We start from the raw sequence: 26,111 nt of genomic DNA on the forward strand, positions 1-26,111 counted from the left end.
CAGGGTAAAAATAAAATAACATAAAATTAACAACCAGAGGATCTTATGTGCAGGAGTGTTGTATTTCATAAATGATTCCAGTAGTATGAGGCTCTCTATCATGAGATCTTATACTGCTGTGTTAATTCTGATGTCAAATGGAAATAGCTCTTCTCTCTTTTTTTGGAAAAAAATTTTTTTTCTCAGATGAGAAAAATATTATACTGCTACGAGGAAAAGGAACGGTAGCCCCAAATGCACAATCCTCTGGAGTTCCACAGGCTTAAAAAGAATTAGAAGGCATTTGATTGTACTAGGTATAGTACAGGTCCAAAATAAAGTTAAGATAAACCACTCAGTTCATGCCTCACCATTTTTACTTTGTAGCATTGCACTTAACTGAGTAATTAGTTCTCACTAAACTGCTAATCATTGTTACACCTGCACCCCAGGCCCAAAGCTGACCTCTCAATAGCTTTTCATTAATCTTGCTTTCTTGATGCATTGAAATGAACCGAGAGTGACCCTGTGGTGATAAACCAATTCAGCCTGGTTTATAAGTGAGTGGAATCAAACTCCCCATGTGCAGCGTATACCTAATTTGTCAGTGGACAATCCAGAGTACTTTATAATTTGATAGGTCTGCTTGATCAAGTGCTTCCTGGCTGCAGATTTTTCTGAGTTATTCCCCACAGTAAATTATTAGTTTGCTCTTCGGGAGTAAAGGCCATGTTGATACTTTCTTTGATTTAATTCATCATATGCTAGCTGAAATGTCAGGGAAAATTAGACCAAATTGTTATGTAAACCCTTGGGAAACATGTTTCTTTCAGAAACATATCAATTCACCCCAAATAATTTATCTGCATCAGGCTGAATTATATCTATTAAAAAGCGCTCAGGCTAGCCTCTTTCCTAGGTCGTCAAAATCATGATGTTTTTCTATGAGCCTGAAATATCATAGACATTTAGTTCAAGACACTCTGGTTATTAAAAAGTGTAAATAAGGAATGTGTTAACTTCCCTCTATTTCTGCATATTGAAAAAAAATAGCATTACACCAGCAAAATGGCTTAATGCTAAACATTATCGCTCCTCTGGCCATTCCTCACCTTCTGTCTCTCTTGCATTCATCTACAACCTTCTTGTGCTTCTTGCACTCTGCATACCTGCTTGAAATGGCAGAAGAGAGCAATGCACTTTACACGCAACTCTCTTCCTCCTGTCAATCAAGCCAGACAGCCAATCACCTTTCACAAAGTTTTAAAGGGCCTGTGGTGCCTGCTATTTTTTTAAAGAAAAATTTCTCAATTGAAATGCCTATGCATCTAATCATTGGTGCATAGTGCTTTTTATAATGCCACCCCTTTTGGAATCACAAACCTTGAATCTTTTAAAAATTAATCTCATTCCCAATTGGAGGGAGAGACTTTAGAGAGGCATGCTTTGTATTTTACCTGGGGGGAAAGTTTTTTGTTTTGTTTTGTTTTGTTTTTTTGTGCTTTGCCTGAATGATTGAATGCCTATCTGTTGCTCCATGGAGTTTGCTTTAAAAAAAAAATCCCGATTCCCCAGCTAGTGCTTTAAAATGGAGGATGTAGCTACTGGTTTGTTGCTTGGATGCTGGATATTGGAGACGTCACACAAAACACCAAAAATATGGCATCTGCATAAGGTGAGCATTTCACTATATTTATTGGGTGTGGAATGGCTCTAAAGTTTGGAAAGGAGCAGAAAAGCAGACTGTTGGGAAAGGAGCTTGGAATGAAGACTACAGAGGGAAATTTGGCACAGTGAGGAAGATGTTGGGAGGAAAACTGAAGGGAAAATCTTACCCCATAACCTTCAAGACTACAATACCTCAATGCATGTATTTAAGCCTAGTGACTACAGCTTGCAGTCAATCAAGAAAGCCCAGAGCCTCTATTCTCCCCCCTAAGGAACAGAGTTTATAGTCTTACTAGGAAAATGTTGGCTGTTTAGTAAAAGTAAAACCAGTTGAGTTGGAGTCAGGCAAATCTACATAATGATAGAACAAAAGAAAATAAATTCACAGGGTTTTTCATACCAGGCTGTTTTATGGGGTTTTTTTTTCATTTTCTTATTAATTGTATTACTATAAGTAATAAAACAAATGCACAAATCTAGTAGTTATATGTATAATCATGCAACATATCTTTTTTGAAGTGCTTTACTTATTACTAGTGACTACAATAATAATGCAGAGTGGAAAGATGATACAAATAAATTTAAGCAATTAAATTTCCAAAAATAAAACAACTCAAGACAAAACGTTAGAGGATTACTTATAAATCTGGCCCGTTTGTAAATCCAAAATCTAAGCGTTTTGAATAAGTGGATAAATATATAAATATAACTGTATAGCAGTTATCTGAACTATATATAGATAATTATACAATTATGGAGCTGTCACTTCTCTGAGCTGCTGGTGAATCATTTCCGCATGGAGTATCATCTGCTTTGCTTCTGTCTTTGTAATGAGATTTTTTTCCCTCACATGCATGAAACTTGCTTTATCATCTGGAAATCTTGTAATTGACTTGCAGACAGACCCTTCTTATGTTGCTTTTCTGTGCTGCAGTGTTTCTTAGAGATTAGACAAATACATGCAAACTAGCTGAATGAACAACCATTAAGCAGGAAATCCATGAAATCTCCATGTACTTTATAGCTTGACTAAAAGATACCGGGGGACAAAGACCAAATTAAGTCCATCACCTAACATTTTCTACTTATGAGGACCAGACACATCTGCTTTACTATTTCTGGACACATGAAGCTGACTTGTACTGAATCAGACGCTTGGTCCATCAAAGTCAGTATTGTCTACTCAGACCACCAGCAGATCTCCAGGGTCTCAGGCCAAGGTCTTTCACATTACCTCCTATCTGGAGATGTTGGGAGCTGAACCTGCGACCTTCTGCATGCCAAGTATATGTTTGGCCACTGAGTCACAGCCCATCCCTAGAGTCCAGAATGCTGGTCTAGGATATGGTGACCAGATTTTAACATTGGTAAAGTGGGACACCATTGACCGGGGGGGGGGGGTTCTTGATGAAAAAATTGGTCTATATGGAACAACAAAAAGTTTCATAGAACGCATTGTTGTTGTTGGTGTTAGGTGCGAAATTGTATCTGACCCATCGCAACCACATGGGCAATGATCTTCCAGGCCTTCCAAGAATGCATAGAACGCAAAAATAGTATTGTAATATATATTTTTTAAATTTCAACATAAGTGCAATTTTCCAGGTACCTCCAGATGTCCCTCCAAAAGTGGGACAATCTGGCCACCTTAGTCTAGGAAGCAATGTGGTTATTTTATTTTGGTGAAATGATGTGTAATATAATGGTTTTAACATTAACGAGATCATTTGGGAATTTTCTTTCCCCCACGTTATTCGTATTTTAAACCTATCTATACATTATCAATTATATATGTTCAGTTAAACATATGAGGAAGGTGAGCTAATCACACATATATTTCAGTCTCAGCTACAAGCAATGCTTTAGAATTTCATGATTTCTGGAGTGCTGAAATGTATTTTCAAAAATCATAAATGACGTTGTGGCTGAGATCCTTGCTTTGCCAGTTCTTATCCTACATTCTCATTTCTGTGATTCTCATGATTTAAAAAATATATATAAATGGAGTCCATGGTTACGTGTGAAAGAGATCTTTGGGCTCTCTTTGTGCTGGTTGGAATCCCAGAAAAGCAGGTCTACAGACATGCACAGAATTCTTCAAATAAGGCTACCTGTGTTCTACTGGCTGCAGTAATCCTAGGAGAAAGTCAAAACTCATTCAGAAGATCAGTGTTCTTTAGCACAGATAAATTCAATATTAGGAGTTAACAACATGAAGACAGAAATAAAATAGCCATGCTTCTTGATTGGCATTTATATTCTCAACCTCTCTTATTATTTTTGCAGGCTATACGATACTGACAGGAAGATCTACATAGGTCTTCTGATGATTGGATGGGAAGAATTTGTGGCCTTGGAAAGTGGAGATGACGTTGCTATGGAAACTTGTATTTGTGCTACCTCTCGTAAGCTGTTTTGCAGGTAAAGTGTTCCATTATTATTGCTTTGATTGATAAATATGTAGCAGCGTCTTAAAAGAAATGCTCATTCAGTGCAGTAGTACCTCACAGGCTCTTTGGCTAAACCCCTTGCCATTAAGATGTCTGTTACAATTAGAGCAGCTACAGATTTCAGTGAACCTTGGCTGACTTTCATTAATGGCACCATGGGCGGAACCAGAGGTACAAAATTTGCCACCGTTCCCAGGCTGATTTCAGCCATCACTGCCATAGCCACAGCTTCTCCTGCCTGTAGTTTGAACAAGTACAGCTGGAGTTATCTATTTAAAATATTAAACCCCCAAACTCTTAGTTCATATGTTTCTTGAAAAGAACTACAGCATGTGATGAGCTGATGGCAGGAAATTGTGAAAACGGTCACGCCAAACTATAACAGACCACATATTTCTTTCTATTCATTGTAGTCATAGCCGCCATTTCCCACTAGGAAACAGGGTATGTGTTTAATGTATCTGGATGGTAACTTCTGCTCACGTGCAGTAATTACCGTATCTGCGGACCAAACAGAATCTCTCTCCCATTAGAATAAGTAGTAGCTTTCTTAATGATTCATCCTCTTCTGTGGTCCTCTGCTCCCTCTCTCCTAGAAATCCATTCATATGTTCTGCCCCTGGACCTGTTTGCATTGTTATTGTTACCTTTGTTACAGTTATTAATGATATTATTATTGTTGTTGTGGTTAGCTATACATTATGGGAAAACTAAGTTCCCTGTATTGTTCTGCGTTCTAGGTAAACTGCCCTGAGCCTCAGGGGAGGGTGGTATCTTTACCCATTGTTGTTCCTCTATATATTTCTGAAACAGCCTAGGGGGTGGGACATGTCCGGCTGTCCAAGTTGGAATAGGGCCAATCAGGGTACAGCCAGCTTTGCCCTGATTTGTCCTTCCCCTGCAGCTACTGCCCTCCATCCCTGGACTCTAGCCTCTTTGCTTCAGATGCCTCAGTGCCTGGAACCAGCAGCAGGTGAGAGGGCCCTGGGTAAAGGGTCATGGTGGAGGACTTGCTAACGAGGGTCTCCTGAACTGCTAGGCTGGGCCTGCTGATGAGGGCCTCCCGACCTGCTGACTGCCTGTTAAAGAGCACTGTCTCAACCCTGCTAACAAACTGCCCAGCCCCCGCCCGCCGCACTTGATTTGGTTGTGAGCTGTGGCCCAAAGCCACTTTAAGCTGCCTGGCCAGGAGCCAGGGGAAGGGGACCCTTTCAGGGCCTGTTCTTAGGAATGGGCTTTGAAGCTAGTACAAATACAAATACAAATACAAATACAAATACAAATACAAATACAAATACAAATACAAATACAAATACAAATACAAATACAAATACAAATACAAATACAAATACAAATACAAATACAGTATTTGCTGGCGTATAAGACTACGTTTCCCCCCTGAAAAACATGCCTCCAAGTGGGGGGATCGTCCTATACGCCGGGTGCACTTCAGTTGGGATAGACAGAGCTGACCATAGTGGCCCATAGTACTGTATTTTGAGTGGAAATGTTGGGGGGTCGTCTTATACGCCCAGTCATCTTATACGCCGGCAAATACGGTATATAGTATTGGCATGGCTAGTTATAACTATTTGGTTATTCTTAATTAATAATTTCCTGACATTCACAAATTCATGAACACGTGTCATTTGCACATCTTATGCCCTTGCGTTATCTTAGTGTGCCACGTCATAATCTGCCTTTCTGTTCCAGTATGCTATACGATACATACATTGAACTTTTAATCACAACTGTGGCTTGACACATGGATCATGGAAAATTTGTATGTGGTAGCGAAACATTATCCTCTCATTCCAAGTACAGAAATTTAGGGTTATCCACTGAGAGTGATAGAGAGAAGGTTTAAGATGCATACGAATTAACTTTGCACACAATCAAATAAGGAATGAGAATAAAGTGTCTCAAGGACACTAGCATAAATAAAGGTTATATAAAAGCCTTAAAAATAGGGGACAGGTCTACCAATGGTGCCTAGCCACAATTCTTCGAATATAACGTACAATTTCGAAGGGAGTGGACTTTATGATCAAGTAGGCATTTCAATGCAGGCTTCCACAGTACAACCCTCTAAGCACTGTACTAAATCGATTCTAAAAATAACACTGTGAATGAAGAATGTGCATACCGTAATTTGGCCAAGAGGAAGGAATCTATGAAATGAACAGAACTCAAGGAAGTTTGTAATATGTTTAAAGCTGGGCTGTACTATATCACAGAATCACAGAATTATAGAATAATGGAGTTGGAAGGGTTCTCCTGGGTCATCTAGTCCAACCCCCTGCCTACACTATGCAGGAAACTCACAACCCTATCACTCATCCACTGTAGCCTGCCACCCCCTTGAACCTTCACAGAATCAAATGATCCAACAAGTGATGTGATCATGTGACCCAGCACTTGATTCAACAAGGCAATTCTGTTTAGGTGCAGGGAAATAGAGCAAATGAACTATCTACTACAGGGGATGGTCCTTTGCAGTGTCTTACACAAGGCCAAGAACCAAAATACATAATAAACCAACATATTTACAGATGAATCATAGAATCATAGAACCATAGAGTTGGAAGGGGCCATTCAGGCCATTTGGTCCAACCCCCTGCTCAACGCAGGATCAGCCCTAAGCATCCTAAAGCATCCAAGAAAAGTGTGTATCCAACCTTTGCTTGAAGACTGCCAGTGAGGGGAAGCTCGCCACCTCCTTAGGCAGCCTATTCCACTGCTGAACTACTCTGACTGTGAAAATTTGTTTCCTGATATCTAGCCTATATCGTTGTACTTGTAGTTTAAACCCATTAATGCATGTCCTCTCCTGTGCAGCCAACGAAAACAGCACCCTGCCCTCCTCCAAGTGACAACCTTTCATATACTTTATGAGGGCTATCATGTCCCCTCTCAACCTCCTTTTCTCCAGGCTGAACATTCCCCTCAACCTATCTTCATAGGGCTTGGTCCCTTGGGACTATGACATCTTGTGATTTTGATGTGATGCCTCTGTTGATACAGCCCAAAATGGCATTTGCCTTTTTTACCACTGCATCACACTGCCTGCTCATGTTTAGTTTACAATCCACAAGTACCCCAAGGTCTCGTTCACACACAGTGTTACCTAGAAGCGTATCCCCCATCCAGTAGGCATGCTTTTCATTTTTCTGACCCAGATGCAGAACTTTACACTTATCTTTATTAAATTGCATCTTGTTCTCATTTGCCCATTTTTCCATTGTGTTCAGATCTCGTTGAACTCTGTCTCTATCTTCCGGAGTATTTGCCAGTCCTCCCAATTTGGTGTCATCTGCAAACTTGATGAGTAGTCCGTCTACTCCCTCATCTAGATCATTAATAAATATGTTAAAAAGTACCGGGCCGAGCACCAAGCCCTGAGGTACCCCGCTACTCACCTCCCTCCAGTCTGATGAAACACCATTGAAACACTTTGAGTGCAGTTCTCTAACCAATTCCCTATTCACCTAACTATCTGAAAATCCAGATTGCAGTCCTTCAATTTATCCATCAGAATATCATGGGGAACCTTATCAAAAGCTTTACTAAAATCCAAGTAAACGACGTCAACCGAATTTCCACGATCCAGCAAACCTGTTACTTGGTCATAAAAGGAAACCAGGTTGGTTTGACAGGACCTGTTGGAGACAAATCCATGCTGTCTTCCTTGGATCACCAAGGATGACTGTATTGATGACTGTTGACATTGAGATGACTGTGGCTTTCCCAAAACCCAACTCTTTTTCGACTGCAGCCATACATCAGCTGTGGGAATGTCATTTTAAAGATCGGAAGGAATCTTTTTTAGCTTGAACTGCTGCTTGGAGGGGGGAGGTAGGTAGGCAACTTATAGACACTGAAGTGCCCTCCATCCACTGGGGGCATTATATACATAACTTTGGAGCTGTGCAAACAGTATTCCAAACACATGCTGCTCCAGTGTTATGTAAATAACTCCAGGGAAAGGGGTGTTGCAGAGACATTTGCTCTTTGCAAAACAGTTTGGATGATATTTTGCCTCATTAATGTCACTTTGTCTTTTATGGAGCAATTATGCAGTGCCCTGGTGCAGCCATTTGTCTGATTTCTAGATCTAACTAATGTGTTGAACTTGGTATACTTCAAAAACTGCTCTCGTCTTAGTCATATTCTTATGATGCAATTATGCTAATTATAGCAATCACAAGTGAGCCTTAAATTAATCATATGATTCATGACTCAGCAGCTGCATTTTCTGTGAATAATGGAACCGAAGATAATGCAAAGTGCAGGCTGGCAGAATAATTTTAGAAGAAAGCTCAAGCAAAACTAGGCTGCATCTTTCAAAGAAGGTTCAGGGCAGAGCTGAAAATGGGCTTCAACTTACTAATCTAGCTAAAGAAAACAAAGAACTTAATTCTTACTCTACTATTATGTTGACTTAATTTGTACCTCACAGTTCCATTCTAAGCAGAGTTACACCCTTCAGTGGAATCAGAAGAGTGTAGAGTTGTTGGAAATTTCATCAAGTCACAGTTGACTTATGGTAATTGTTCACAGGTGGTTTGCCATTGCTCGCCTCTACATCACAACCTTGGTATTCCTTGAAGGTCTAAACTCCAAATGCTAGCCCATGCCAACCCTACTCAGCTTCTGATATTTAATGAGATTGGGCTGGTCTGGGCTATGCAGGTCAGGGCATTATTTGTTAGGTATTATCAACTGGCAATGTCAGACTGTCAACAATTTTCATCAATTAGAAGAAGAGTTAGTTCTTATATGCTGCTTTTCTCTAGAAGAAGAAGAAGAGTTGGTTTTTATATGCCGCTTTTCCCTACCCGAAGGAGGCTCAGAGCAGCTTACAGTCGCCTTCCCATTCCTCTCCTCTACCAGAAGGAGTCTCAAAGTGGCTTATTATTGCCCTCCCTTTCCTCTCCCCACAGCAGACACTCTCTGAGGTAGGTGAGGCTGAGAGAGCTCTGATATTACTGCTTGGTCAGAACAGCTTTATCAGAACTGTGGCGAGCCCAAGGTCACCCAGCTGGCTGATTGTGGGGGAGCAGGGACTCAAACCCGGCTCACCAGATTAGAAGTCAGCACTCCTAACCACTGCACATTCTTTCATATGATTTTCAGCAAACTTAATTATGCACCTTCTTTATTATTTGGCATTATCTTCAGGTACTCCACTACTGGAGAGCCTAGAATGTATAAATTATATGTCACCTTTAGGCCCAACCAGTGTTTATTTGTTTGCTGGTGTTCCAATACAATTTTGGCTACAGTTACTGGGTTGCTGCACTGTTTCTATATAATTGACCTCTTTCAGATCTCTGGCTTCTAACGCTGTGGAGACAAATCCAGCCAAGTGATTTTTGTTTCTATTCCCAAGAAAGAATGCATGTGCCAAAGAAAGAATTTCCTTGACAGACAGAATCATGTAATTCTACCAAACCACTCAACTGAACTTTTCCAATCCAACCTGGGATTGGAATCTGTATTGTGTGAAGATAATGAAGTACAGTGTTAGAGAAAAAAAGATACCCCCCTCCCACACACACACACACAGTTCCTGGAAATGAATTACATTATGACAAAAGTTAAATAGTGAGACAGAAACTAGGTGTAATAAGTCTTCTCAAACATTTTAATTCAATTAACAAGGTTACTCCCCCCTGCCCCATGTCCCTGAGAAATGCACATCTCATGCCATGGAACTAATGTTCTAAATTTTTCTCATTTTCCTGGAGCGTTTATTTTTTATGCATCTCGACATGTCTTTTTGCTTATGCTGAAAGGAATAAATAATGTATGCAAGGATAATGACATTGTAAGGCAACAGAATGGACTTCATCCTTCTTCTTCCTGTTTTCCCCCTAATAACCTGTTGCTATTTAAATGAGATAATCTGATGTAAACATATAGCCTGAGGCAAAAAGCAGAGGAAGATAAAGTCTGAAATCATTATTTGAAAATCTGTATCTTTGTTCTTAGGCCCACACTGCCTTTTTAAAAATTTCCTCTATTGTTAAAATTGAAATGCTGCTTAGATATTAATACTGCATAAGAAAGAAAATTCATTTGGGGGATAAGGATTTCAGCAGAATGGTCTGCTGCTAAAATTAATAGAAAAGTTGACATTGAGTCTGAGAAGAAAAATATTCCCTCTTCCACATTTCTTCCCGGACAACTGTAGCAATTAAATGGCAGAAATATGCACTTAAGAGGTCACTGGTTTTGCTTTAGGAGCTAATTTTGTAGGAAGCCATGAGGAACTTACATATGAAGATACCTTATATTATGACAGGCCATTGTTCCATCTATGTTATTTTTTTGTATTATACTGTTCCTTTGTGATCATAGACAAATAGTAGAAGCTCACCAAGATCTCAGACTGGTGTCTTTTATGGATGAATGGCTCTTAAATTGACATGTCATGATGTGGAGGGGATTGGGATTTTGCTAGTGGGTACAGTAACAACATACTTATTAGGGAGAAAGAGGGAAAAATCAGTTGGAATTATCTTGAGCATCAAGCTGCAGAACGAAGAACAGGTAGCCGCAGAGGCAGCAGGTAACTTTCATGAATTAAGGCAGCCAAAAAAACCCCGAACTTGAACTAGAATAAATCATGTTTGTTTAAGAATAAAGACCTACTTGTAAGTACGGTCCTACTTATGTGTGACCGATTCCGCATGGAGGCACAATACTCACGCAACTGCTGCATTGCTATGAGGTAACACTACAACATAAATGCATTTAAATAAAAAGTTAACACTTCTGCATTGGTATGGAGAAATGCCACAACAATAAAGTAACCCCCCCCTTTTGAGATTTGTGTGGTTCTGGACTCCATGTTTGGATAGAGTTGTAAGAGGCTGGACATGGTAACTGGACCCCGAAGAGTGATTGTGTCTAAACAGTAGACTTAAAAACAAAGAGTACGGACTGATCAGGAAAGGGATGCTTCATCACACACACTATTCCCTGTTCATTCCCCACCACCAGAAAACACAAACAGGACTCTGTTTTGCCTGCCCAATCCTAAAAAAGAACATGGACACATTAGGGAACATTTTATGTTAACTTACACAGAGTAGCTTTGGGGTCTCACAGCAATGCAGACTGCACCATTTATTTTATTTTTTTTAAATCTTGAGCACGAAATGGAGAGGGGAGGTTGGGTGTGAGGGCAGGAAAAATTCTGCAGGGACTGTCACACGTCCCCCCCTTACAGGCTGTGGCAACTCCTGGGAGACGGGAGGTGGCAGCAGGGTCATGACAAGTGGGCTTAAAAACAAAGCACAGATATGCCTGGCTGATTGAGAGACGACTACTTCATCATGCTCCCCCTCTTTCTCAGTTCATTCCCCACCACCAGAAAACCCAAATGAAACTGTGTTTTGCCTGCCTGATCCCTAAAAGACCATAAATACTTTACAGAAGATTTTATTTTATCTTTGAAAAAGTAGCCTTGCAATCCTGCAGCAACATGGACTGCACCATTGTTTTTTTTAAAAATTCTCAGAGTAGGAAATATAGAGGGGAGGGTGGGTGCAAGAGCAAGACAATGCTACAGAGACTATCCCACCTTTCCCCCTCCATATGGGGTGGCCCCTGGTTGCTCCCTGATGAGAAGCATGATAGGAGGTAGCAAAGCCAGTTTTAGCTATTTCCCTCATCCCGATGCAAATCTGGAAACTTGAGCCAGCCCCTGGACAACCTTGGGATGCAGACAACATCATGTGGAAGCAGCACTAAAACCTGCCAGCAATGAGAGGCTATCCAGGGCCAGATTGCTTATGCAGAAACAATGCTTGTTTCCTCTTATTATCTATTATCCTAAGTCCAATTTTGAATTAAATCTGCGGTTAACGTATCAATATTTGGGGCTTTTTTCCCTGTTGGCAAATTGGTAAGGGTACTGAAAAGAAGCAATGGCTAGCAGCAGGGATATATGAGTAAATCTCATTACAAGCCAGTTGTCTATTTGGAGAGAATGAACTGCCCTGAGCCTCAGCAGGAGGGCAGTATACAAATGTAAGAAAATAAATAAGTAAACCACCTCAAAGATGGAGAGCTGAGATATACATTTTTTAATGAACAAGTATAAAGAGCACCTTTCTCTCTTGTTATCATCAGATATACTTATATTGGGGATACTGGGTATTGAATTTGAGTCAGGGATAAATGAAGATTATGCAGAATAGTTACTACCTGATGACCCATATCTGTGTTTTTAAGGTGAAGAGTCTATTCCTACTGTGTGTGAATAGAATCATAGAATCATAGAGTTGGAAGGGGCCATACAGGCCATCTAGTCCAACCCCCTGCTAAACGCAGGCTCAGCCCAAAGCATCCTAAAGCAAGTGAAAGCAGTGAAACATCTCAGCTATATCTTTGATGTGTATGAAATATTACTCTAGGCTGATAGAAACTGTGGGAAGATCACCAAGGGCCTATTACTCCCTTTCTATTTGTGATCTGAAGGATCAGACACTTTGGACTGTATATTCTTTAGCGATGTAGACATGATTTATTATTTTTAAAAAGGCTTGTATATTTTTATCTATCATAATGTCCTGTATTAAGCAACACAATTAAGTAAAGAGAAGTACTTCTAATTTATCTTAAGAGGGGGCAATGATTCCCCACCTCCCATTGCAGCCCACTGAGCTCCCTGCAATTTTATTTCCAAGTCTCAGTGGACCGTCAGGGATAGCATAATAGAAATTTGCAGTAGTAGGGTAGAATCAACAGTAATCACTATACCCTCTTAAGAAAACTTAAGCGTACTTGAGATTTCTTTTCAATAAATAGACAGATAGGTGATAATATAATACTTCTATTTATGTATCTATGGTTTAAAAAATAATATTAAAAGGACAAACAGAAAGTGGGACTATATAACAAATCACATATTAAGAAATTATTACTGGATATAGAACAATAAACATTTGTCCTGAACATCTCTTTAATTACAATCCTAAAAACATTCTTTATAAACTACAATAGTGCTTATTTCAAGCATTTTAAATTTCAAATTTCATAACTGTATTTTACAACATTATTATTAATTTTATCATTAATTCATGTTCCACATTATATAGTTCATTCTTTCTCCATACTAGCCACAGCTTCCCAAGTGCAAAATATACCCAAGTTCAAAAGTACCATCTCAAAAATCTACCTCTAATTCCATGATTCATTTTTGGTTGATTTCTTTATCCATAAATAATTGTGTACACTTTAACCCAAGTCTGCGGATTCACGAATAACTTCTTTGTCTTGGATTTTAAATCTACTCCACAATTCAGACCAAACCTGTCACTTGATAATTTATTTTTATATTTGGAACTGCTAACCCTTCTTTCTTTTCCTCACTTTGAAATATTTTAACATTTATTCATGGATTCTTGCCGTTCTGAATAAATTGATTTATATGTATTTGCCACTCTGTCAATGTTCCTTCTTCTATATGTATAGGTGGCTCGTGGCTTGTCTAAACTTTGTAGCTAAAGTCTGTAACTAGGATAAATAATAAAGATGACAGGGCAGAGCATTGATATGTTCCCTTTTCAAGCAAAATTGCTTCTTTTAGTTTTCCATTGATTAAATCTTGGCTTCTTGGTTTAAATATATACTTTGCATCCAGCTCCAGAATTCTGGGCCACATCTCATATTCTGCAGTACATTCAATAGAAAAATCCATGTTAGATTATCAAATGTTTTCTTGCCATCCAAAAATTAAAATTTTGCAATATTTTTTATTATTCACAAATTAAATTGCATGTTTTACAAGTCATATATTATCTTTCATGAACTCCTGGTACAAAGTGAGTTGTATCTGTATGTATTACATTTTCTTAATGATTCTGCAATTTTTGAAATCTACATTCACTTCATGACTGGTAGAATTGCATCCCTGCTTCTTTATATATATAAATTATATATGCTTCTTGTTGCATTAAAGTCACTGTCCTTGTGTTGTTTATCTTATCCATAACATTTTGTAATGGCATCATTAAGATTGCTGTTGTTTTGCCTGGGAGATTTCTTAAATTGTAATTATTTGATTTAAAATTATTCAGTGTTCTGGTATAAACTTTGTAATCAAGGTACTTTTTAAATATTATTCTTTTTTATAGAATCTTAAGAGAGCATTGGTAAACTGGTATTAATTTTTGTAATTTGATCTTTCTTTATACAAGCTATTTCTCTCTCTTTTCTCTTTTTTTCTCCATAAAACAGTATGCCAAAAATCTCTCAGATTGATTGACATGTTCAAAATGGCTTTGTTTTAAGAATTTTAATTTCTTCAGTACCCATTTCATTTCTAACATCTAATTGATACATTAAAAAAAATGTCTGATTTCTACAAGTATATCTTGTTGGAATATTCAGGGCCATTCCGCATTTGTCCAAAATAGCACAATGGTTACTAATTGAAATTGCTACAGTTTTGCCATTATGCACAATGTCATTGACAATCTGCAACACTCCTGAAACCGATCTGCAAAAAGCGCTTCGTTGTAGCACTTTCAGGGAAATCCCCAAAAGTGGATTCACCCTCCGGAAAGCGCTACTCTCCTGCAACCAATCTGCAACACTAGCGGGAAAGTTCTGTGCATTACCATTGTTGCTGTTTCTGCAAAGTCCCTCCCCCTGGCTCTCTCCTCTGATCTTCCGGTGAAGCGATTGCCATTTTTCTTTCTCTGAGCGAGCGGAGATCAACGCACCAGCGAGCCTTCGTTTACCCAGCGAGGCTTCCCTGGCTGCAGCCCCTCTGTTTAAAGTCACCAAGCACAAGCATCGCAGAGGCCCGTTTGCTGGTTTATTTTCACTTTATTTTTCACACAGTTTTCGGCCGAAAATCGCGCCCGTGAGGGGGGGGATTTTTTTTTCACTCGGGGGGAGCGTGGCAATGATGAAACGGCAGCTCAAACACCACCTGCTAGCTGGATGGGTCTCTCCATTGCAACGAATCAATGCATATTCGTTGCAACGTGTGTGTGTGTGTTTTTTTTTAAAAACCTTCCTTAAAGGGAAAGGGGCTGTTTGGGAGCATGATAATGGCCGCCCATTGGCTGCTTGACGGCCAGGGGCGGGACACAGCTTAGCAATAGCGCTTCCTGGCTAGCGATTTTTGCAGAGACCGGAACCCTGTGGGAAACGATAGAAACGCAACTGGATTCCACTACAAAGAAAGGTATGCGTTAAGCCGAATTCCACTATTTAAAATGGCGATTTTTCGTTCAGCAAACAATTTGCTACATGGATCCCGGTGCGGAATGGTCCTCAGTGTTCTTGTTCCAATCTCTATTTTTTCCTACTAATACCTTTTCTGCTTGCCAGCAGCTGCTAGTAAGAGTCCCCTAATAAAATTTTTACTTGCTTCCCAAATTGTAGCTGAGATCCATACTAATAGGTATAGGGCTTCTTGTTTTAATGAAAATGGATTCCAGTAGCTGACCATAAGACCATGGCTAAAAATCGGAGCCTTAAACCTTGCGTTCTGCAAAATGACAAAAGGCAGCCTCAATTGTCCATTTATAGGACAATTTGTTGTGGGGAAAGTGCTATTTCAGGCAATGGAATATGCTCACAAGTCATTTGAAGAGATAGAAGGTGATAACTAGTCCTCCACATTTCACTTTCATCTTAAAATGGTCATCAAGGAATAGATGTTGTTGATTAGAGCTCTATAATTACTATCCTAGTTTCATTGCTTTTAGGCAGAACATGATATGTTTAATTTATTCATTTTTTGTTTTCAAAATACAGCCACAGGAACAGTGTTTAAAAGTACTGAGTAAGACAGAGAAGGGGAATATTTAAAGGTGGCCCTCAGACCTTTTTAAAACTTTCATAAGTACTGAGGAAAACTTTGGCTATAATTCAGCATTTAAGTATTTTGTTCTAAAAATGATCATGTTGGTCCTCTGGTCATGACTGAAACACACCTAAGCATACACAGCCACTGTGGACATGTTAGGGATTTAGCTCAGAGTTTATTTCAAATAAATGAACTTAAATGCCCCGTAGTCCACAGAGTGTGTGTATAAGGGGAGACTGGAACACCAGCCAGGTTTAAGGGTCAATTCTTTTAATTTTGGTTTAAATTTATTTAGCTGTCAGAGAGCATGCATGTATATGTCACTGGCAGTCTTCAAGCAAAGGTTGGATACACAATTTTCTTGGATGCTTTAGGATGCTTAGGGCTGATCCTGCGTTGAGTAGGGGGTTGGACTAGATGGCCTGTATGGCCCCTTCCAACTCTATGATTCTATGTTTAAAAGTTAAGTGAAGCATTCAAGAATTTTCTTGATCCTGTCTTTTTTGCTCACTTTGTTGTAGGCAAAGCTTCAATCCAAGATAGATTGTATGTTTATTTCTATAGCCTCAGCTTTTTAAACTGATCCAAAAGCTTCTAATAATTATTTCATGGCATCACCAATGAGTTTCTTTATGTAAAGCAATGTATTTTTTCCTTTCAACTAGTCAGTTATTATAGATTGCTTAAAATATCAAATAATTTCACCTATGAAAATCTTATTAACACAAGAAAATAACATTCATCTTGCAGTTTAGAAATAATTTAATGTTTTCATTTCAGTACATAGCAGATTAAAAGAAAACTCAATTCTGTTTTTATTATGTCTCTTACATAGTTAAAATTCACAGACTATCAAGCATTTAAAATATTTGGAGCCTTTTTACTGCTTTGAAGTAGAAAAAATAAATGTAAATAATTAAGGATGTGATAGTTTTAAAATCTGTAGGTAATGTGCAGTTCATTAAATGGAAACCTAACCACTGTGTTCACAGGAAATGTCAGATTTCTTTTCTAAGCAATCAAAATGGCAGCAAGACTGTGAGATGAATGTGGAATACTTGACAATCAGCTGCTGTGCTACTCATCTGATTAAGACAGCCTTGATTTCCAAAATATTTCATCACAAAACTAGATTTTATGTTGCACATGCAAACTAGATTTTATTCTGCAACTGTGCAAAAACATATGAACCAACATTTCCCCCCACATACTGTGTTGCCTATCTTCCAGAGGTGAATGTGAGCCAGCTGAGTGGTGAGGAGCTAAACAGGGTATTGCCGAACAAATCCCACTCCTCTTCCCACCCTCCTGTATTTTCTATATCTTCAACAGGGTTGGGGAGGAATAACTATAAGAGGCAAAGTTCTAGCCTGCATATATCTAGACTGCAAAGTGTCTCAGGCCAGTTCTGCATAGGAAGAAAATGCCAAGGCAGCATCAGTGTCAACCTGGAACTAATGCCCATATGTAGATGATGTCGCCATCAGGCCATGTGCAAATTGGGCACTTTTTGCACTGTGGTGGACAGTGGGGCCTGTCCCACAGCAGGACCATTTGGGCAGGAAGAGGCCAGCAGGAGGCAAAATATTCCCTAGACAGTTTTGTGGTACTTTTGTGGTACTTCACCATGCCATGGGGAGGACCAGGGCTTTTGATTTTTTTTTTATTGCACTCCCATGTGTTCCCCCTACCCCTACCCCTTGCATGACAGAACCTTCCTGCCACAGCTCCATCCTCTAGGGGGACATGTTTCAGCAGATCTCCAGGTGTCCTTCTTAAATATGTCTCCCATGTGGTACATTTTGGGGCTGGAGCAGGTCCAGCACTGAAATGTGTCCCCTGTGGGGACCCAGAATGCTATGGGGTATGCAGCTCCGCAGCAATGTACCAGTTATGTAAGAGGTCACCTTCCCTGCCTTTCCCATAACAACTTCCCATAAAATGGTTATGTTTTCCATAAAAGGAAAATAGGATTAGACTTGTAAAAGCAAAGCAAAATCTAACTGATTCTACATGAGGAATCTGCCCCTGGACTGGTTGCTGGTGGGTTTTAGAGCTTCCTCCACATGACGTTGTCTACATCCTGAGGCTGCCCAGGAGGCTTGCCACCTTTTATCTTGTTTCACATCAGGAAGCAACCAGGGGCAAGCCTGTGCAGAGGGAGAATTTGCTCTTAGAATTTTTTTTTTAATGGTGCAGTCCACGTTGCCACGCAATCACAAAGCTACTTTAAATAAACATAAAATGTTCCCTAACATATCCATGGTATTTTTGGTATTGTACAGGCAAAACATAGTCCTGTTTATGTTTTCCGGGAGTGGGGAATGAACGGGAAAAGAGAAGGGGGTTACATAATGAAGCAGCCCTTTCCCGATCAGCCAGACATCCGTGCTCTTTGTTTTTAAGCATATTGTTTACATACAATCACTCTTCAGGGTCCAGTTACCATTTCCAGCCTTTTGTTATTATTTCATTTCTATCATTATAGCCTGTTATCATCACCCATTGGATTCAATGCTTTCTTCTCATTCCCCAGGAATGAGACTAGATAGATTCATGGAGAAGTCCATCAGTGGTTAGTAGCCATGGTGACTGAGGGGAATATCTACATTTAGAAGCATTAATCCTCTGAGCCAGAGCCAGGAGGCAACATCAGAGTATGACCTCAGCCTCGATGTCAGACTTTCTCGACCAAGGTATCATGAAACCTGGGGTTTCTTGATGCTTCTGGAAGAGTTTCTTAAATGGGTTGGAGTTTTACACACACACACACGCACAATTATTGGTTGATATGACCGTATATAGTCATGTTGACCTCCCTCCCAATGGTCAATGATGAGCCTGGAGAGGTTGGGAAGGGAGATGCCCTGGGTGGACATGTACAAAGCTATGCTTCCCAACCATATTCTCCACTATTGCACTACTTTTGGGGTTTCTCAAAGCCTGAAGAATATTTCAGAGAGTTCTCAATGATAAAAAAAGTTGATAAAGGCTATTCTATGCCCTATTGTTGGCCATCCAGATGAACTGGTTCAACACTGTGTGAGACAGGATGCCAGACTAGATGGACTATTGGTCTGATCCAGCAGGGTGGTTCTTATGTAAAAAGCAGGCAGAGAAACAGACTATATGGGGGAATTGCCCCATATATCTCAGGATAGGAATATGGCACACATCTCTGTAACACTAGTGGCTACTGTTTGCACCCAAGAAAGCTCAGGACCAATCTCTCTCCTACTCCTAACACTGGTCTCTCAGTTCCCTTTTCAAGACACCACTGTCAATCTTCTTAAAGTGAAACTGGCAGAGGCAGAGAATAAAATAGTGAAAGAAATAGAAGTAAAATCATGAGTGTTTTTATTGCAGGCTATTTAGATGGGAAATCTGTTTCATTTTCATATTAATTATGATAATTACAAAGACCCCAATAATTATTGTAGTTAAAAGAAATACACATGTCTAATCTTTAGTATTTGTTTACAATTAATTAAAGATGTTTATGAAAAAAGGTTTCCAGTCCTATCTAGAAATGGGGAAACATGTAGCTTGTTTCTGTTTTAGATTTTCCCATCTTGTAGGGCTAATTTAATATTCATCAAGCCCCTATCACAAATACAATTCACTCAACTGTAAAAAAAGAATCTCAGCTCTGTATTTGTTCTAAAATTCCAGTCCTGCCCTTTCTGAATCTCTATCCCCAAGCTGAACATGTTAATTTGTAATAAGTTGATTTAAATATTCTCACACTGCCATCTATGAACTGTAAATTGATCCAGTGAATTCTGAGCATGTGTCAGAATGGTGAATACTACTGACTGAATAATTCCAGTGACCACATGGGTGCAAAAGCAGCTCTACATGGTTGATCTTAAATGATGCACGGCATTCTCGTGATGACCTTGGGCATTAGACCTGTGTCTGTTTTTAGTTATTAACTGTAAGCTCTATATGATTAGCTATTTGAGGGCCCCATTTATGAATAGCTAAATGGGCAGATTGGGACTACATGGAGGTTAAACTGATCTTTCACAAACTTGGGCCACTCCTCAGGTTTGCAGAAATATCTAACAACAACAACAATAACAAAAAACAGTGTGGGGGTAAATTTCTCTCTACCTACCTGATGGGACTGGCAGGCCAGGAATGCAGCAGCCCAAGAGGCACACTGGGCCTATTGCTAGCAGTAGGGAGCCTAGATAGTGTGATGGACCTTGCAGCAGCAACACACAAACCCAGAGGCATGCTGGGCCCAACAATGGTTGTGCAGTGGTTAGGGTCCACATTGGGTCTGGTGGTGACATGATGGCCTGGGAGCTGCTGAGGCCAGTGTTGGTGGTATGGCAACCTGAGAGCTGGGACCAGTGGCAGCATCACACAGCAGCCCAGGATTTCCCCTCCTGTGACTTCCACTACGCTCCCATCAAGCCAGCAGCCCACAGCCCATCTGCTGGATGGAAAGTGGAGAGAGCAGCAAGGGTGCAGGGGGTGAATGGGAAGGGTGGGTGGGAGTGCCCTACCCACACAGCCCAAGCAATCCCCAGAGAAGCCTCCCTAGAGATCAGCTGTTTGGTGGGCTGTGCGGGATCTAGATAAATAACCTCTGCATTGCAAATGGAAGAGGAGAAAAAGCTAGTTTCTTCTCCACGCCTTATCAAGCTGGATATGAACAGATGTTTTTGTTGGCATATCATCCCCGCATTTTGAATTTTATAGTAATAGGGGTGTCATGTACAGTTTGATGGTCAGGTCCAAGTAGCTTTGCTAACAAATAGTAAGTATCTTGGGAAGTGATTTACATTGGGAAAGCAATAACATTTACCCATATTCCAGAGATGTTTTGAACACAAATGGAGCTTCTGTGGGTTTGGGCTGCTTTCAATAAAAATAGAAAGGAGGGATATACTTATGGAAATCCCATGTTTTGCATAGACTGGCCAACAATGTGTAGGGCAGGTTGCTGCTCGCTGATTATTTAGCAAAGCGTATGGTTAGAGCCTTATCAAAGGGTAAAGAAGTAAGCAACAAAGGAGTGCTACCCTTTTTGAGTTGCTGCTTTGGTCTTTGCCTTTTTGAACAAAAACTAAAAGGAAGTTTGTTGATCTTCCTCTTGAACAAGCCCACTTCTTCAGGTCCCTTGCTTTAAAACGGCTGACAGTCTCATATGACGGGAATATGTATTGTTGCTTGAAATGAAAATTCTGCAGCTTGGCCACCATCCAAATATGTTTAAGTCCCTTAATTCCAGAGCTGCCTACTTAGTGTTTGCTGCCACAAATCTGACACGGCAAGCTACTTTAAAGAATAAATAGAAACTTGCCTCACAGGTTTAAGAGCTGTGGCAGAAAAAAAAAACTACAAAGGAAATTCTGCTGCGAGCACAGTTTCTTTACATGTGTGAAAACAGTTTCTTTGAAACATGGCATTTTATATTCACTGGATGCAAAAGTGGGCCATAATTGCATGCTGGGATTTAAATATTCAAGAATGCAATTTGCACCATTTTTTGCATAACTTTATCTATATACCAATATAGCTTATGCTCAAAAAGCGACTGTCTGACCCAGTTCATTACACAACCAAAGGAAAATATATACAAGACTGGGAGGCAACATAAAAGCTATGGGGAACAGGTTGAATTGATTAGAATAGCAGACGAGCCCTGCAAAGAGGGATTTGATGAACGATATTAGCTAGATCTATAGGAAATCAAACTAAGGATCAGTTGTTCCACCAGGCCTATGGTGAGAGGCCTAGAATATTGTTGAGCTGGTTTCCCTATCAAAGCCCTTACTTATGAATCATTTGGGGCTATTAAGCGACCTCCAGCCTCTCTCCTACCATGAAAGTAGGCAATTTCGGATCAAATCGTTTTTAGATGTTTTAAGCTTTTATTTGTTTTATGTATTCATGTGTATGTTTTCATTACAATGTATCCTGCCCTGAGGATGGGTAATAAATACAGTTATTATTATTAATAGTAATGATAATAATAACCACCGATGCTCAGTTTTTCTAATGGATATGAATTTGACAACAAACACCATTGTCATTTGAACTCACATGGGGATGTTCAAACAGATGCCAGCTGGGCACAAATCCCATTCCCCAGCAATGATCAAGTAGCCAATTGGTCGATGGGCTGTTCACAAGCTATTCATGTAAACTCCTAGGAGCAGAATACTTGGTGGCATCAAAGCCTGACTGCCAGCTGATGAGGGATCAACTTGGAGTCTGCCTCTGAACCTCCACTGGGGGAATTTTGCTCTGTGACTAGCAAAATGTTTAGGAGGTGTACCAGGAGCCAACTCTATGGGGATCAGCTTGAAGTCAGGTTTCTCTAATCTCTTGAAACATTTCTACCTTCCAGACATGGCAAATCCTGGTAAGAGTTGGTGGGATCATAAACCCATCTGATAAACCCTTCTCTTATCTGATTCTCATGCTGGTAGCTTGACATTCATATAAAAAGATGAGGAAACAGTGCTCTCCCCTTTGCATCACAGGTATTATCATTATATAACAGCTGTCTCAGCCAGCTAGGAAAGGGGTGGGGGAGAGAAATGAGCACTTTGTCCTTTCTCAGGTTGCAATTCAGTGATTAAGACATTGCATCTTTCCCTCTGAGATGGGGGGAGAGGAGAAACAACCTCTGTCCAATTTTCCGTTATGCAAGGTGCCTCTGCATGACCTGTCTCCACCCTGCTTGAAGATAAGGGGAGAGAACGAACTCTTTTTCAGACCCCTTTTGCAACTTCACCTACCATATATCTATTTTGCTGAGTGAGTGGGTGAGAACTCAATTTCCAGATAATCAGTCACAAGCCAGTCTCTAACTAACAGGCAGCAGCAAGCTTGGTTAGCAACTGCTTGAGTTGCTCAACACAATCTGAACGTATCCCTGATAGCTCATAATCTTAATCTTATAGTGGGTGTCAAACAAGGTATATTTAACTGCCAAACAGGCTAGCTGAGAAATTTGTGGCATTCCTATTTAATTACACCATAGTTTTATTTAATTGTCACTGTTTGATCTGAAGTGTAATATAATATAAAACCCTGACAAGACGAAATTTCTCTTGCCATCTAGTTTCAAAGCGGAAAAGCCATATTTCCATGTTAACTTTTAATGTATACCTCAGTTTGTCTTATGACAAATAAGCTTTGTCCACTTTTCAGAAGAAAAGTCATCTGGGCTATGTCTAAATTTCCTCTTACCATGGCCACAAGCCTTGGAAATGGCCACAAGCCTGAGTGGGTGGGAAATGCATATAACAAGTTAAAATTCAACCCGTAGGGTTGGGCGCTTTGGTGTCCAAAGCAGCCATTCATGCCCGAAGTAGCCTATACCACGGTGCAGGGGGGGAGGCGCAGGTGGCAGAGCACCAGAGGGTGCGCACACACAGGCACAGAGCTCTGCGCCTTCGTGTGTGTGCCTGCCGGCATGCCACCACCCACACCTCCCCTCCCCTCCCCCCCCCCACGCCGCAGTGCTGGCTGCTTTGGGTGCAAACGGCTGCTTCAGATAGATTCGACCCAGATGTAAAAAGTAACAATTATTTTCCCTGAGTATATCTCTCTCAACTGCAGTTGCTTATTGAACTGAATTCTGAAAAACAATCCACAAATAGAAGTTTAATTCCCAATGTACTCCTTTCTGTCTGTATCAGAATGCATATATTTTCTGCATGATGGTCACATTTAAACCAAAATACTACAGACTTCAATGAAGTAACCAGCTTCAAAGAGTCAAGAGCCACATGTTTATAAGTGTAGAATATGCCTGAATAAATACTTCAGCTAAAATTTAGGGTTCTAACACTATAACTGGGTATCTATCCAGAGGAGCACGTCTTACCCAGACTAAAATTAAACTCATCACCAGCAATAGATTCTTCCATTTGCTTTTATCAATTAGTTTGAGAAAATTGATTCTGTAGTTCTGTTAGGAAAATTGTGACTGATAATTAATGCTGTCTTTTTAAATTATCTTTGACATAAAATATTGCTGTTTATGGGGAAGCATATAAAAACAAAACAGCCTGTTAATTTGAAAAGCCGTTTGGCTTTTTTTTATAATGAATGAATGATAACATTGTTTTTTTATGTTTAATTAGCAGCAATAAAAACAAGTCTTCACTTCTTAATTTTAACAGATTTGTTAGTAATTTTTTTTCTCATCTCAGAATGTGTGGATCTAAAATTTAAAGTTTTTCTACTTACAATATTTTCAGGATATTCCTTATTCATCTCCTAGTGGCCAGCCTCCAGGTGGGGCCCAGATATCTCCTGGAAATGCAACTGATTTTCAGATGGGGCATATCAGGTCCCCTGGAGTAAATGGCTGCTTTGGAGGGGCATTATACACTATTGAGGCCCTTGCCCCCTCCAAATCCCACCTCCCTAGGTTCCATATCTCCATGAATATTTCAACACAGAGACAGCAAACTCTGTCTCACCATATATCACATAGAATTATACAGTGTATTTATAAAAATCTGATATCTAAGCTGAGATAGCAAGCCATTTTGAATAAGTTCTGTATGAATCACTGGAACCCTTCCCACCTGTATTTATGACACAATATTTAAAAGGTAACTATAATGATGGGTCTTTGCTTGATTGAGATGTTTCATTGCCCGTACAAGGGGTGTGACAGAGAATCATTAGGGAAAAAAGAAAGCAATTGGCAGGCTAACTTGTGGGCAGTTGGTGTCCAAAAGTCTCAATAACTCCATATGGCCTTGATGAGCCCTGAATATTCAGATGTGTTACTCCAGGCATGAGTCTACATAGTTGGACTGGCACTCCATGCCCCCACATCAAGTGGCCACTAGTGGCCAAGCTGGTCTAGTGGGCCATAACTATAGATAAGAACTTGGCTACCTGTTCAGTAATCTCCAAGCATTTATCAGCTAGCATCAAATTAAGAGGCCTTGCATCTGCAACATTAGGGGAAGGTTGATGGTTATGCATATCACATCACATTACAAAATAATATGGCAAATTGAGTCTGGTTCTATACAGCAATACCTGCAAGTTCTGTCTTTATGGGGGGTTCTCCTATCCCTGCCTTCAATCACTGCAGAGGGAAAGACATTCAGTCTAGCTAACATAAGCGCTCTGCGAAATAAGTAATGCCTCTGTTGTCTGCCTAAGAGGCGACCATGTTTCAAGCGGATAAGCTTCAACAGTCGCCCTAAACCTTTAGTCACATTTCAATGCCATCTAATGAAGTGGTCACTGCCTTATATCATAAGCATGCTTTGAACTTTGCAGCAAATATGTTCAGCAGGGGAACATACCATTTAGACAGCCACAATATGTGAGTGCTGAGCCTGTAATACGGTTATCTTGCCTTAACTACTCGCTGTTCAACTTCAACACTGAATGGAGACGATAACTCTTCTCTGAGGCACCAGTGTAAAATTTTATCTCTCGCTCGGGTATTTCTTGTCTGTGCTCTTCATGGAAGGTGTGTCTTTTAAAAATACGTTGAAATCATTTTATGGTATATAGAGACATATCACGCACACACTTACAGTGTTTTGGTTCTTTGTGACAGACTGTTTTTGTTAATTGCTCATTTAAATAATTAGTGATGGGGTGATGTAGTACCAAAAATGTGTATGAGGGGGTTCCTGCCCACAGCGTACAACCATCTGTATGCATAAGTAATAACCCTGTAGACAAGCTTTGATGTGCTCACAAGCAAACCAAACAACCACCCAATTAATTAGCATCACCTTACAACAGGCAAGCAGGATGTGGACTAAGCTGGTGGGTGTTCAGGTATCTTTTGTACACTGTGGCAATGGATTCCATCAATTCACGGTGCATGATGAAAATGAGTAGTTCGTAATTCATTCCACTAGACTTTTGAATGCTCTGTGGCCACCTTTCTTCTGTGTACCTTGATGGCACACCAACAAATCCAAATTCCTATTGATTTTCAATAGGTAATCAAAGTCTTTCTATCAATGGGATCATGAAAAGTATTTGGTTTTTCCAATAAATATTCATTGAATATTCTGACTCTAGTCATCTTAAAGGTCTTGCTTTAAGGGGCCAGGCAGCTTAAAGTGGCTTTGGGCCACAGTGCAGCCAAATCAAGTGGGACGGGTGGGGGCTGGGCAGCTCGTTAGCAGGGTCAACAGAGCTCCTTAGCAGTCAGCTAGTCA

The 26,111-nt window shown here is 40.0% G+C and overlaps 1 protein-coding gene across 1 annotated transcript in view; it reads left to right on the forward strand.

The window, feature by feature from the left end:
• Positions 1-26,111, forward strand: part of CNTN6 (contactin 6) — a 254,480-nt gene that overhangs the window by 48,850 nt on the left and 179,519 nt on the right. The window contains 1 exon segment of the mRNA XM_077325221.1: positions 3,934-4,068. Within this exon segment, the coding sequence (XP_077181336.1) occupies positions 4,014-4,068 (55 nt within the window). The 5' untranslated portion in view covers positions 3,934-4,013.

The sequence above is a fragment of the Paroedura picta genome, chromosome 3 (genome assembly GCF_049243985.1).
Source record: "Paroedura picta isolate Pp20150507F chromosome 3, Ppicta_v3.0, whole genome shotgun sequence".
In the NCBI taxonomy this organism is placed as follows: Eukaryota; Metazoa; Chordata; class Lepidosauria; order Squamata; family Gekkonidae; genus Paroedura; species Paroedura picta.